The 15,357-nt window shown below is 36.8% G+C and overlaps 1 protein-coding gene across 1 annotated transcript; it reads left to right on the top strand.

Moving 5' to 3' along the window:
* Positions 1-362: 362 nt before the first annotated feature.
* TMX4 (thioredoxin-related transmembrane protein 4) lies at positions 363-13,990 on the top strand (the record flags this gene model as incomplete). Its single annotated transcript, XM_009587774.1, has 7 exons — positions 363-478; positions 5,425-5,470; positions 6,564-6,692; positions 7,673-7,718; positions 9,972-10,073; positions 12,358-12,421; positions 13,707-13,990. Coding segments are annotated over 7 exons (787 nt in total), but the record flags the coding sequence as incomplete, so codon positions are not given.
* Between the last annotated feature and the right edge of the window lie 1,367 nt (positions 13,991-15,357).

The following is a 15,357-nucleotide window of genomic DNA, read 5'->3' as shown; positions in this document are numbered from 1 at the left end:
ATCAATACAAAATGTTACGTTGAAGGATACCACTTCAGAGGACAGCCTGGCTTCAATAATTCAGATAGCTGCCGTGGAAATGGATTTATTTCGTATGTAAATAGAATAAATCACAAGTGGTGAGGGGTTTGGATATGAATTCCTCAAGTCTGTGGAGATTTGTTTTTGTTTTAATAACATGAGGAGGAACGTAGGGATTGATAAAAAACTACTCGATTGTCTTACTCAGTAGACTTGATTAAGAAAAACTGTAGTTTTTTTTCCTTTGTGTTTGATGTTTGTATTTTTTCTGTACAGTAAGTAAATTTGAATGTCTATAAGCATAAGAATATTAAAATATTTAACCTGTCTTCCCCCTTTAGCTATGCTCCTTGGTGTCCAGCTTGTCAACAGATTGAATTGACATGGGAGAGTTTTGCAAAGGAAAGCGAACATCTAGATATCACTGTGGGAAAGGTGGATGTCACTCAAGAACCAGGTATAGTATGAAATAGACTGTTTTAATAAAAGGAATTATTCAGATACTAAGTGGTACTTATATTGGGAATGTGCTTTATTTTACTGGAGTACCTAGGATACCAGCCAAGTCAGAAAAGAGGTTTCTAAGTCAAGATAATGTTATCCACATTTTGTTTCTCCATAGTTAATGTCTGTGAGCCTCAGTTTATAAATTCAATTTGAAAGCTTAAAGAATTGGGGAAGTGATCTGGCTTAACACTGTATTAAAAGGGGCTTATTCTCTATTTTAATCTACTTCACTGAAAGCTGTTCCCTATCTCATTCCTCTCTCCTCCAAACTGTCTGCAGAAGAATCCAGTTCTGTAGCCTCCAGTTACCGAGAGTTTCAGGGTGTGGTAGCATTACCACAGCGTGAGCCTGCTTTAATAAGATCTTAACTGTTTCCATGATGGTGCTTGTTTATTGTCTTGTTTAATTGTAGTAGTGCTTTAAAGTACAGATGGTTATTGTTGTTTTCTGTTGGTGATGGACATATGCAAATGTGTTTACAAAAAGGGTTTCCTAACTATCCACAGAAGCATGAATACAATCTTACTTATTCCTTTAGTGACTCCCTTCAAAGTTTTGAATGTATGTTTGTGTAAGCAGTACTAATGTTGTTTAAACCTCTGCATCTCTTGGGAATGCTTCATGCTTGTTTTGGCTTTGAGGGGATAAAAGATTTTATCGGCAGTATCAAAAGACTGACAGAGTTAGGCAGAGATGTTACTAGAATAAAAAGGCCAAGCTTTACTGATATTTTTTGCCTTATAAAGTGTGTGGAAAATGTGTTCATTTTATTAGTTGAAAACATGCCGAACAAGTTCGTTTTACCAAATTAACAGCAGGGAAATTACTTAAACTCTGGTCTCAGATACAGCAATTTAAGTTCACAAGAAAATGCCAGCTGTTCTAGATCTCATGTAGGTTAATATTTTGTTAAGTTTAGAAGTATACAAAAACTCTTATGCCAAAAAGCTGCCAATATGGGGCTCTCCTTTAGTGCATATACTAATCATGAAGAGTTTATTAAACAGATGAGTTTGAATATTAACTTTTTTTCATAGATGTAAACTGAAAGCCAACCTCTTCACTTTAACAAAGTAACGGTTACTCTGGAGTTAAGGCTGCAAATGGGGATCCATTATAATCCGGTCCTGTTATTTTCTCCCGATTAGACAGGGATTCTTTTGCTTATGCAGTGTTCAAATAAAAGGATTTCAATCTTGATTGTGGCATTTGGATATGATTGTAACTTAAAAATGCACTTTCAGAAGTGAGGCTGTAAAAATAAAATGCTTGAGATCTCAAAGGAATTATTCTTCCTGGTAAAAAACTTGAATGGCAGTGTTGGGACCTGAAGGGGACAGGTACTTGATACTTTCCTTTGGTCTAAATTTTTCTGACTGCTGGGTGATGCCAGATTCTTAAGATCTTAGATGTGACTTTTACCCAGAAGTTCCTTAAATATTTGAATTTCTAATGTTGCTGAGAGTCTTGACTTCTGAGGATATTTGACTTCTGCAAGTCAAAGGACTGACCCAAAATGATGAGTTTATACCAAAGCATGAGTAATATACCAACAATATCCAGTTCAGCACAAAGCATGAAAACTGTAGCCACTTCTAAAACTAATGAACACTCAAACTGGAAACCAAAGATTTATTACATATTTGACCTTCGGTGCTGATGTAATTTTGAAGGTATATGAGCTCCTTTGGAAGCTTTCCAAAGTTATTGAGGTATTTTTACTATAGGCTTTTCGGTTGGTGTGCTTAAGTGCTCTATCTCCTGTTCTTGCTTGCACAATGGTACCTTAATTAGGTTTGGTTATGTAACCCTTTCATCAAATTTGAAGTAGTCAAAACGCGTTAAATTAGGGGAAAGCCACTAGATGAGTGCAGAGTTGCGTAAAATTGCACTTCTAAAACCTGCAGGAGAAAGTAGCCATTCATGGTGCTTAATTACAGCAGATGCCCAAAGAATAAATCCACCAGAGCCTTAATGGTTTTACAGCATATTTCAGTCACTTGATGTACTAGTCTTAAAGCGCTTATTCTTTCCTCATCTTTTGTATTGAAACATCCAGTATTTCAAGAGCACGTAATGGAGATGCTTCTGGATCTCAAAGTTCTGTATATTTGTGGTGCCTTTCTTAAGCTTCCAATCACAACATTTACCTGTGATTTAAAAGAAGACTTCTTGGATCTTCTGTAATCTTCTTTGAGTAGTTGTTTCATGAAAGCAGCTGTGCTTTTAGATGGCGTCTATATTCTCTGTGTATTTTGGTGTGTGTGTGCGTGTGCAAATACTGAAGGTTTTTTCCTATTCTTGATTAGCTGTTGACTTCATAATGGATGTGTGTCAGTTTTTGATTTGCAAACAAAGACAGATGCTAAACTATGTTTCAAGTTAAACTATTAGTCAGTTAAGTTTGTGTTAAACATACACCAGAACAATTTACTGTCTATTCTTAGCTCTTTGTAGCTGGCTCACATTTGGTGTTACTGTTCTGAGGAGGTGCCTTAGATAAGCCACAAACCTCCAACTAAAGTTTTGGGGATGCTTAGATGCATTTTGGCAACAGATTTTATCTTTTATAGATTTCATTGTTCATTCTGAGACCATTGGTACTTGCTCTAGGATAGGCTACTGGTAAGAGAGATTCAAGCTAGCTATTTTGCTTTCTGTTTGCCTGACTAGCATTTGTAAGAATCTCAGAGAGTCTTTCAGTGTTCCCATGACTTTCTCTGCTCTTAAGCTTATTATGTTCTTTATGGCTCTCCACCTAGTTTTTCTTGTGCAGCTGTGCTTTCTGCTTGATTAATTCTGTTACACTTGTGTTTTTGTTTACTTTATATCTCCCTGTGCTGGTGCAGCTTTTAGCTTTTTTGTAAAGGATTCCACCACCCTGCCTCTTACAGCAATAAAGGCAGAAAGCTGAAAAATTGAAATGAAAACGACTTCCTTTTTGGAACTTTGAAGATGTTTGCACTTAGTTTGATTTAAACATCTTCAAAAAAAACCCCAAACAACAAAAAAACCCACAACCCTTTTTTGCCTATTCCATAGGGGCATTCACACTAGGAAAAACATTACTACTGAAACTTTTAAAAATACCTGGCTTAGTTCAGTGTGTCTCATCTTTGTCTCTAATGGCAGAAACTCTGTTGGTACAATACTTTTCCATGGCTAACTACCTGGTGCCGAAAGATGTTTGCTTTATTGAAGGCTGAATAAGGACTTAATTTCCCAAAAGATTTTCACAGAACTTTATAAAAGGAAAAGTTAAATAATTCATTTGTACTCTTCTTAGTGGCACGTTATATGACTGGTAATTGCTAGCTAGAGGAGTGTAGCCCTTATTAATGGAGTTAGACTGCTTATCTAGGGGTTGATGATCTCTGAAGTCTGCTGTATTTTTTTTTTCCAAAATAGACTGCATTAGTCACACAAAATGCTTTTCATTTCTGCAGTCTTTAAGTTGGATGTGTTGAATAGTTAATATTACTAAACACTAAGGCAAGTTCTTCCTCTCACTTGCAGATTTTTGTAATTGCCAGGGGGTGGTAGCGTCAAGTAGCTCTGACTTTTCGTCAGATTTGGAAGCAGAGGGGAGGAGTGATGTCTTCACTTGACAACTTAGCTATTTGAGTTGTACAGACAACCTGTTTGAGATGTTTGGGAGCTTTATGCTTCACAGCTGACTCTTCTGCAATTAAGCCATACACTGGGAGGTCTCCAATGGTGTACCTAACACAGCGGTGAAGCTGGAAGCACTTGCACCCATTACTCTGTAGCAGTACTGAGTGGAAGGCCAAAGAACTTTAAACATCTTCTCCCCCACAAGCTGCTTTTTGATGATACGGATAACTTCTCTGTCCTATGAGTTGCATTATGTTGTCACTGTCTAGGGTGATACTTGTAAAAAGATTACTACATATTTGCCAGTCAGTGAAACACCCATGTTCAGTGTGGGGATCAATTCCATCAGCCTCTTGAAGCCCTGCTTGAAACTTTGTGTCCTTTCTTCTGTCTTATGTCTGATGCTCAAAAAACTGACATGACCCACCCTTCTAGATGATGTTAAAAATTATTCTCATGGCTTAAACTTGCAATATTTTACAGAATTGAATGCTGAGACATGCCAAGCTTTATTATCAATCTGTTGGCATATCATTTGTATTTACCTGGAGAGGAATGATGTATGGGAAGGAAGGATAAGAACGTAGAAACATCTAAAACATTGTCTTGCTACAGTCGTGTTTATGAGAGGGATTGAGCCTTCCTACAGGATATAAGAACAGACTGGTTGTGCAGTGTATGTGGATTATTTGGAAGAAGCAAATACAAAGATTAATTTATTTAATGACTTGAAGTACCTGAGATCTGAAATGTGCAGCTCTAAATCATTTAAAATCAGCTAGAGGATGAATTAAAATCAGGGGCCAGAGGTTGTAAGCCATTGTTGTCATTACTATTGTTAGTGGCCCAACTTTCTAGATGAAACAAAGGTCGTCTGGATGAGACTACGCACAGAAACAAGCACACAGCATCTTGGAATATGGGTGCATTTGTGTGACTCTCCTTTCTCTTGGTTGGACACTGCTGGTCTGGTCAAAAACTTCAGCTGTGTGCAAATAATTGATTAGTGAAATCCATGTAGAAAAATTACCTTGTAGTAAACATTCTTCATGTTAAGCATTTCTCCCTAATTTGTCAACGGTGTTTAGTATCTATTACTGTTTGTAGCATTTCTGAAGACAAACTGTAAACCCATATTTACAAAACAGTGGTAAAAGCTATGCAGTCTGCTGCTTTCTAGTCTACAAATACAGATCTGTAGGTATTTATAGGTAAGTCAGAATGCTGAGAAATTTCAGTTTTACTTAACCGTTTGATGTGGTTTTTTCCTTCCCTTTCTAGGCTTGAGTGGTCGTTTCTTTGTCACAACACTTCCTACAATTTACCAGTAAGTGTGTCATACTAGAAACAGTCGTCTGTTTCAGTACGTATTCTTTTTTCCTGTCCTGTCTGAACAGTGGGATAGGAGATGTAATGAACAACTGGCTTGTTTCACTTTTGTCAATCTCTAAAATATTTCTCAGGAGCTCAGTACACTTAATGAACATAAAGTATGTATTTTTAACTTATGGTGGAAGGTTCTCCTACAAACAGTTTTGTACCTAGATAAAAGTGATGCTTTCTCAGTCTGGAGAAAACATTTAATAGCATTTGTAAAAATTGGTGCAAGTTTGCAGTATTGGCTTCTAGAAACCTGACCGTATGTGAGCAGACACACTTGACCTTATATAAGTGTCACTAAAATTCCTCATTTGAATGATTGACTGCATAGGTCACATGTAAAACAGTACAGAAATTTTCCACTGGTGGTTGTACTGCTTCTCTTACTGCTAGAATTCTTCATCTGTTGACTCAGTACCAATATGTAGCTGTTGACTCCTACTTGTCACTTGTTTTAAACTGTAACTCTGAAATGCAGGTAAAAATGAAGGAATAGTGACTTTTTATTTCAGTTCAGGTTATTGTTCAGAGCTTTGATTGTATTGATAAAGTCCTCATCTGAGGCTTTTCTTTAGTTTAACTGATTTTACTAAGTTCCCATGTTATCAATACTATTAAAAACAGATCAGGAAAGATGTTTGCTGTATCTTTTCTCCAATAAAAAGATGTCATCCTTTAAATACTGAAACCTTTATGTCATGGTATTGTGAGTAATGCATATATATATATACACACACATATATATGCACACTTTTAATCCTGAGTTGTGTCTAAAAAATGATTTGGTTGTGAACCTCATGTGCTTTGTATTTGCTGTAGTGTGAGTGAATTTTTCTTTAAGAAAAATAGCATTTTTAATAAATGGCAAAAGCTCATGCTGTTTAAAAACCGAGACCTTCCATCATGGGTTACATGCTGCTTAGGTGTTCAGCTTTCTAAGCAAGTAAAATCCATAATGTACATGGGTTTTTTGGTTTTTGTTTTTTACCATAGATACAGTTTAAGGGTTATCTGTGTTAATGCGTATTTTTGGGTTTTAGTGCAAATGATGGAGTATTTCGCAGATACCGAGGCTCACGGACATTGGAAGATCTTCAAGTTTATGTTTTAGAGAGAAAATGGGAAGCTGTGGAGCCTGTAGCCGGATGGAAGTCTCCATCTTCTATAATGTAACGCTTTGTTTTTATTAACAACAAATATGCTTTATAGCTCATTATTCATTAAGGGTGCTATGTTGACAGCTTAGAGATAAAAGGCCTTTATTCCCTAGACATGTAGGCTTTGCAGAAACAATCTGTATTGACAGCCTGCTTTCCAGTTTCTCACCTTTAAAAGCAGTTTATTTTCTGCGCTTGCTCTTGTTTATGCCTACTAAGGCTTGTTTATATCATCTTTGAAAAATATATAAAGAAAAAAGTACCGCCACTGAGCATTATGTAAGTGCCAGTTTCAATATCTGCTGAGTACTGGAATCAAATACATGTTTATGTAGATTTTTACTTTGACTTCTGGCTACTTGGGGCAGGCAGCCTTCATCTTTAAGGATTTCTTGTTTGTTTGTTTACAAGGAAGTCTTGTGTCCTCCCTTGGAATAGGAAACAGTGTAGTGCTTATACAGTATATCAGAATTTATTTGCAGAGTGTTGGATTTGCTTTGAAATAGCGTAGAATGCTTGCATGATGTAAAAGATGAACCAGAGATGTGAATGCCCTGCATTTCATTCTGGCTAAAGCTATTATGTGTAAATTCGTGTCAAAAATCCAGTGGGTGTCCTTATTTTTCATCTGAGGATGAGGAAGAGCTGTAGAATATTTAGTAATGGGGAGAGGAGCTACAGGGCTGCATGCTGCTATGAATTGGTGAGAAGGTGGTTACGGCTGCACAGGGTTAAGCTGTGGAATCGGTATTTCTTGATTATACTCAAATGTCATCTTTCAAGTCACTGTTTCAGTGAGTTTCAGCTTTGCATTGAGCTGGCTTAAATGAACGTAATATTTATTTGCAGTAACCTCCTTCTGACAATTACTAGGGGCTGAATGGCATTGAAAGTCCATAGATAGAATCTTTTTCTGGTTTCTGGGCAGTTTGCTGTGTATCTCAACTCCTATCTGCCTTAGAACCTGTTCCTTCCTTTTCTTTGTTTTCTAGGATGCATGGCATGGCAGGACTATTTCACCTCTCTGGATGGATCAGGGTAAGTAACTATATGGTAGTGTTTTCCATAGGTCCTCTTTATGCTTAGAATAATATTCTGTTTAGAAGTCAAAACCTAATTGAATATTTTTATTATGCTTTTATAGGAGTTAGACTTTCCTTACATTTACTGTATATTGGGTGTATAGTATCTTTGCACTATAAATTTTGTAGTACTAATAGACTTTGCCAGAAATGGCCGTTTGATTGTAAAGATTATCATCAATTACTGAAAATCCTTACTGTTCTTATTGTCTTGGTATAGTTAAAACGTTCTGTCAAAGTGTGCTAACATGATAAAGTAGTTTTTTGAGAGTTGCTGCAAAAATGGTTGTAAACATCAGGAATACATTTAGTATCTACCAGGTTCTCTCATTTAATACTACTCCTAAAGATTATATCCAGGTTCCTTTTAAGAATGGTATATTATGCTCTTCTGCAGTTATTTGCATCTAGTGTATTGTATAGAAAGGGTAATGGTTTTATTCTTTAGTAAGAATTTCTGCATCTGGATTTCAGACTGTCAATGCCATTTACATAGGAACACAACAAATTTGGACAGTAGAGTAATTATCAGAAGTAGAGGAGAAATGCTTAGCGTACACTGACGTATGCTTTGAGCTTAAAAATATTTCAAGACACTTTCATTTGGGAGCTATCAAAGATTTTCCTGTAGCGTGCAGATTCTGAGAATTTTCAGACCTTGCCAATTTTGGTCAGGAAACATACTCTTTCTTAAAATCTTCAAGTGTAACCAAGGTTGAGAGACTGTATTTGATTGTAACAAAAGGTCTTAATATTGTAACATGTGCTACAAAAAATAAATGTAGTAGTTTGAACAGAGTTCGTATCACTTCCAGTAAGCATCTAACGAACCCAGAATCAAACAAAACTTTCAGTTCTTATGTTTCCTGTGCAAGCTGTCTTTGATTCTTTCTTTCACTGGATAGTATTAACTTTTTATAGCCTTCTGGCATTTCTCTTCCATGGTTGCTGTGTAATGATGTTGCCTCTGTCTAGTTTCCTTCCTTTTCGATTAAATGCTCTGGGAAGAAAATGTCTCTAATTTGCTTTCCGCTTTGATGAATATTTCAGCTGTACATTTCCTCACTCTTCTTGCTGTGCTGTTCTTGCATATGCCTTAATAAATGTTGGAAGCTGTTCTGACATCAAAAAAAAAAAAAGACCCTGGAATTTCAATATTTTAACTTTTGTAAATGTTGACTGTGGTTTGTTTTCTAATGGATATACTCTTGGAAGAGATCTAATGTCATAATTTACTTCCTACCAGACTATCTGACTCTGTGATGCTTGGTTTAGTCAATTGATTTTGTAGGTTTGAATAACAGACTTCAGTTTCAAAGAAATCTTAATATTGTATTTGGATTATTCTCTTTAAATTTGTAAGTGAAATCACTTAGTATCTGCTTAGAATGGGTGGCTCCTTTTAAGAATTAAAGAGCTTGAGTAAGAACTGAATGGGCCAATTTTAGTGAACGAATGAATTCCCAAATTTAAGTATGTATTTGGATCTTGTGCAACTTTAAGTATCTACCACCCTGCTTCCCAGATGTAATTATGGGGATAAAGCTCTGTATGATGTTACTTTTTTTTCTCTTGGTGATGTGCTTGTGAAGTGGCTATAAAAGGACACTTGCTTTTAACCTGACTTGGTTGCTTTTTTGGTTCTGAAATTTTGAAGTTCTAAGTTACCTTTTTTAAATACTCGGCTTCATAGACTTCTATTGGTGCTGTGACTGTCATTATCAGGGATGCTTACTGTATCGTCTCCTTCCTACAATAGGGGCCGTAAGCACAGATGTACAGGGTCATGCTGTGGGTTCATCTAGCCCAATAGTCTATCTCCAGCAGTTGCCACCTTCTTACAGAATGTAAGGGTCAAGAATGTTGTGATACTTTCCTGTATGCTCTGCGCCTTCCTCATACATTTATCTGCACTAAGATCGTGCATGGCATCTCTAACGCTGAGTACATTAGGCAGAAGGAATTGTGCATTCTTTGCTTAAAAAAGCCTTTTAATGTGAACAACTCGGTAAAGAAAAACAAGATTTTATGGTATCAAAAGAATTATAGTATGACTTTTAAGAATGACTAGGGCTTGAGAGGGAAGACTTTAGTATAAATACTCTTAAATGAAAGGGCTTAATTAGGTATCAGTTTAGGTAATGGTGATGGCAGTATAAATCATAAGTGGTGTTAGGTATGAAGTTAAGTATCTTCTTCTCATTTCCAGCAAATTCATAGCTACCTCACTGGCACTCTTGGAATTCATGTTTGGATTTCTTACGCAATCTTCATCTTAGCTACCTTATTGATTGGCCTGTTCCTGGGTTTGGTAAGAAAGCCTATTACTTTCTTTTTCTCAGTTACTTAGAACTTTTGCTTTGCATTAACTTGTGAAAAAAGTAACAAACTTCACTGATAAGATATACTGAAGTACCTTATTTTAATGATGTATCTCTTCTCCCCGGTATCCAGCGATAGGATGCGTGGGAATGGTTCAGACCTGTGCCAGGGGAGGTTTAGAATGGACGTTAGGAAGCATTTCTTTACCGAGAGGGCGGTCAAACACCGGAACAGGCTTCCTAGAGAAGTGGACGATGCCCCAAGCCTGGCAGTGTTTAAGAAGCATTTGGACAATGCCCTTAATAACATGCTTTAACTTGGTCAGCCCTGAATGGGTCAGGCAGTTGGACTAGATATTGTTGTATGTACTTTCCAACTGAAATAGTCTATTCTGTTCTCTTCTATTAAAATTCCTAAGTATTCAGTACTACAGATCCACTCTCTAGTGTTGTTACCTACTTCTGGTAAGGGTTAAGACTGGTTCACTCAATACGTTAACCTTTTTATGAAATTGATGCTTCGATTTAGGCTTGTTTAGTCCATCCACTAAACAAGTGATTTTTACATTGGCCTTTTGTATCTAAGACTTTTGTACTTGAGGCTTGAATGCGTGTGGTCAGAATTGTGTAAAGACTCCAACTTTCTAAAAACACAGGCTTTGTGGAGAGATTTTTATTAGCTGGAGTGGGATTGTATTTGTGGGAGTTAGCAATGCAAGTATGCTCCTGCACTGTTAGTCAAAATGAAAGGATGAAAAGGCTTTGAAGATTTGGAGGTTAATTGATTTGCTCTATTCAGGGCATAGTTTTGTGGTTACAACTTGGTTTTAATAAAATCTGACTTCACTTCTTTCTCCCCCGTGATCTTTTGCTTTGAGTTCTCATTAGTAATTGAAAAATCTGACCTCTCTTGTTACTAACCAGAACTGGTGCATTCATATATCAATCTCCAAAACATCAGGAAGGTTATTGAAACAAACCTGTTAGCTATATGTGCGAATGTTAAGGACCATATCCCGAGCCCTGTGTTGTTACACTGATGGAAACAGTTCAAAGTTGCTTTACCTGTGGAGCTGGGATTATTTCCTCTCAGAATATTTGAATGATGTGGCTCTATGACCTCTCTAATATCAATATCAAATGAGAAACTGAGCTGGAAAAGGAGATATAGATGGGAATAGAAGTTCTTTCAGACTAGTTGCTTGGTCCACAAGTGTGTTCTGCAACTGCAAAGACAGTTTAAAACAGTTACACTGATAACTGGTTTAACTAGCTGCTAAATCGCTATTCTATGTAGGAAGTGTAAAGGTTGTTTCTGGCACTTGGATCTCTGCCCTTCACCCCAAATATTAGTGTTAGTGAAATAAAGAAAAATTGCATGAGTGTGTTTCTCAGTAGTACAGGGAAGCGATTTCAAAGCAGTGTGTGTGTATTTAGGCAAAAACACATTTTTATACATAATGTATGTACAGAATTGGTATATATGAGCAAATGTCTTTCATTATACAATTTAAACAGCTGCGTTTTTCTACATGGTAGAATTTAATCACCAAATGGCTGCAATCAAGTTAGTGTAACTAGGAGCAAATGAATATGATGATTTAAAAAAACCTTTCCTTCTTCCTTCACTAAAAACAAACCTGAAAAAGCTGAAAAAATACAAAGTTAATCTCTCAGCTTTTCAATGATTGAAATGTACTACTTTAACATGGTATCATCTGTCTTTCCTTTGCATTATTCTTAGCACATGACAATGAGACACAAATATCTTCCTTGCATTTTGATTGTATATGTTCTACACTAGGCTGCTTTAAATAACAACAAAAACCCATAAAAGACAAAATCAAGCACAAAAGGTGGAAGTACACATCGTGTATTGGGGAGTCAAGGGTCGGAATTGAATAACATCCCAAAATATAGAAAATCTGGACCAAGAAGGTTTCGTAAGTTTTAAATAAATAAAAATTCCTCAATTGTGTTCTGGGCCTCTCTTCTTAAGATGCAAGCCATTTCAATACTGAACAAATTTAGGGAAGAAGGAGGCAGAGTATTTGGAGTAGAAGGCAGAGAATGTTGGTTGGTATACACTGAGAACACACTTCTTTTCAGTGTTTTTATTTAGCTCTTTAGGACAGCTCTTATCTCCGAGCAAGATAATACAATTTTCTAAATTTTATTGTATGCCTATCTAAAAAGGATGAGTAGGAAAATACTTAGTAGTGCAGGGGCTGCTGGGATGGTTTGCTAATAAATGCCTTTTTTTCATTTACACAGATACTGGTTTTGATTTCAGACTGCCTTTGCCCATCCAAGTCAGGATACAGAGCTGAAACATCTGGTAAGAACTCTTAAGTGGGTGAGATACTGTAGGTTTAAATGTGCATTTGTAGGAGGGAGAACTTAGATTTGAACCAATATCAAGAAGCTAGATGTGAACCAATAATCCAGGTATTCATTTTAGTCACACTGACAAGGATTGATAGTTGGGCTCTAAAATATCAATGTCAAAGCATCCACCTGGAGGATAGCAAAGCAGACCAAAAAAAAAAAAACCACCAAACCAGTAATTTGTTCTAGCTTCCGTAACCGTGAAGAGGCTAAATGCATTCAAAATGAGGAAGTTTTGAAGAAAGATACTGGGGTGTATTTTATGCAAGTGCATGTTCTCTAGACCTGTTGCTTAAATATAGAAAGGGATTTGCTTTGGCAGGACACTTCCACATCCTAATACGCACTCTCTATATTGCATTAGGAGATGCAACATTCTGAACCTGTAAAATTCTCTGTGTAATTTGTGGTTGGGGAAAGGAGGAGATAGAGGGAATCAAATGAATCTAGAGACTGCAGGTGGGGGACGGGGAAAGGTGTTGCATCTCCTTCACATAAAAGAAGAAAACGTACATCTTTCTGATCCTTAGTGGGAGGGTTTCTGAATAGTATTCTGCTCCCTATGAATGTGGGAAGCAAAAACTTGCAAACGAAATAGTCTCTTGTCAGCACCACGTGTGTGTTAAGCTCCAGAACACCTTTTGGTACGTTTGTGCTATTAAGTGGAGTCAAAACTTAACTGTAATTTTTTTTTAATTGTACATTTGTGTGTATTGGTTTGCTGGTGAAGATGATGACACATCTGTGACACTTGCCAACAAGACTTTAGCCAAATCTAGAATTCGTAAGTGTGATCTTCAAAATCTTAGATGTTCATCACTATCAAATGAAAAACGCACCTATGCATACTTGTGCAGTATGCTATCCAGTTGGCTGGTTGACTCAACAGCAGCTGTTACCTGACAGAGCTTACCAGTATCTTACTGCTTTCCCACTGATTTGTTGGATAATGATACCTCTTCAAAAGCCAAGTAAAACTGATCTGTCTTCAGTTTGTAATTTGGTGGAACAAAATTAAAGCTATTTGTGCCTGATATGCAAGAAAAACAAATGAAAATGGAGGACAAATACTACTGAAAATTTATTTGAAATAATTGAAAAATAAGGAAAATAGTCGTGTACAAGTTTTCAATAATAATGTTCGTGAATATTTCAGAATGGTGATGTAACTTTAAAAGACATTGTTCTGACATTCAGTCTAACTTCAGTATTTGAAACTCTTCTTTCATTAGAAGAAGCAATTACAAAGGATAATGTGGAGAATGCAGCATTAGAAGAACCAGAGGAGGCTGCAGAGCTTTCCGCAGATGATGTGGAAGAGACTGCAGATGTAAAAGACCTCTCAGATGGAGAAGATGCAGCAAATTCAAGTGCTGATGACTCAGAGGAGGATTTAGCACTTGGAAAAGAATCGGGGGAAGAAGAAATGGAAGACTTAAGTGAACAACCTTTAGCTGATTCAGAGACTGAAAGCTCAGTAAGACAGCGTAAAAGTCAGGTGGCTGATAATGGACTATAGTTGTTTCGGTGGTGTATTTTGTACACTCGGACCAAAGAAGTATCAGACCCTGGGTCTGAAACTGAAGCTTACACTTGATTTGTCATTTGTGTTTACGCAAAACCTCTGCTCTGTCAGCAGGCTTCTCTTTTTTAAGCTAATACTTGCTCATTGGGTTTGTTTTATAAGCACACATGCTGTGTATTGTATAACTTTAGCCATGACAATCAAAATAAGTATATCTTATCTGTTTGAAGTCTTCTAAGAGAAAAGGGGTGTGACAGTCTCAGTTCACCGGCTATGAAATGGTCATCTATGCTTGTGTTCCTTGTAAGTACGGACCTGAGGAAGATCAGGACTTTTAACTCTTTACAGTAGCTTGGCAGGACTGTGACTTTTCTGTTGGAATGTTTATTGTTTCCAAATGCCACAGAAGCATCAGATAAGTGATACAGTAGTGAAAGAAGGCACCTTACTAGTCTTCTATTAAAAATGTTGTGTATGATGGGCTTATTTTTATCACTTTCAGCTGAAGCACCTTTCTCTTTCATTTTTATTAACGTTTGTTTTTAAAGTTTATCATACAGTACGCCCCCAGATTTTTTGGTTTTTGGTAATTCGGAGGCATGCTGCACAGCTCAAGCTTGTCAGCTGAGTTTTTTGACCCAAGGAGTTTGAGTAATTGAAAACCTCAGGCCGAGAAAGATTGGCAGCTAAATGTTTAAGAGTATGTTTGAACTTTTACAAGGTTTAATGGAAATTATTTTGATCAGGGGGGATTTTTGCCAAAGCATGACTTTTTTTTTTCCCCTTCTTTCAGGAGATTGTAGCAAGAAGTATTCACTCTGCAGTGAGTTGTATATTTCTTGCCAATACAAGCTTGTCGTATGCAGTGCAGTTCTCCCATTTCCAACTCAGAATACTTTTGGTAGAACTCAGGCTGCTTTAGTAATATTAACTGAAGAGGCACTGAAGGTTTTACCTTTGGCTTTACTACTTTTTGTCACTGGAATCGGCACGTTAGGAAAAGAGAGGGGCACGGGTGGGTAGTGGGGAGAAGCTTTTGGTTTTGCTACTTATATCAAGATAAACATGTCTATTGAACTGTGTCAAGTGAAAATGGCTTGCCAGGTAGACAGCATTAGGTGTGGTTAGACGACTTAAGTCATTAAAGATATCAGTATTTCCCTCCTTTGACTTGGTTAATATATAAGGCTTTTTTTTAATAAGGAATACCTGCAGTGAGATCCTGTATGTTCCTATTTTGTTGATGTGTGGTCATGTGCATAAGATGTGTCTTAATCTTGATTTTTTTTTTTTTTAATATATATATTGCATAAATCTTGCTAACCTGCATGAATTTCATCTTGTTCTTCAAGAATAAAGAG

This window comes from Fulmarus glacialis, unplaced genomic scaffold, assembly GCF_000690835.1.
Source record: "Fulmarus glacialis isolate BGI_N327 unplaced genomic scaffold, ASM69083v1 scaffold3141, whole genome shotgun sequence".
In the NCBI taxonomy this organism is placed as follows: Eukaryota; Metazoa; Chordata; class Aves; order Procellariiformes; family Procellariidae; genus Fulmarus; species Fulmarus glacialis.
The sequence above is the reverse complement of the archived record's forward strand: the minus strand, read 5'-3'. Positions and strand labels throughout refer to the sequence as shown.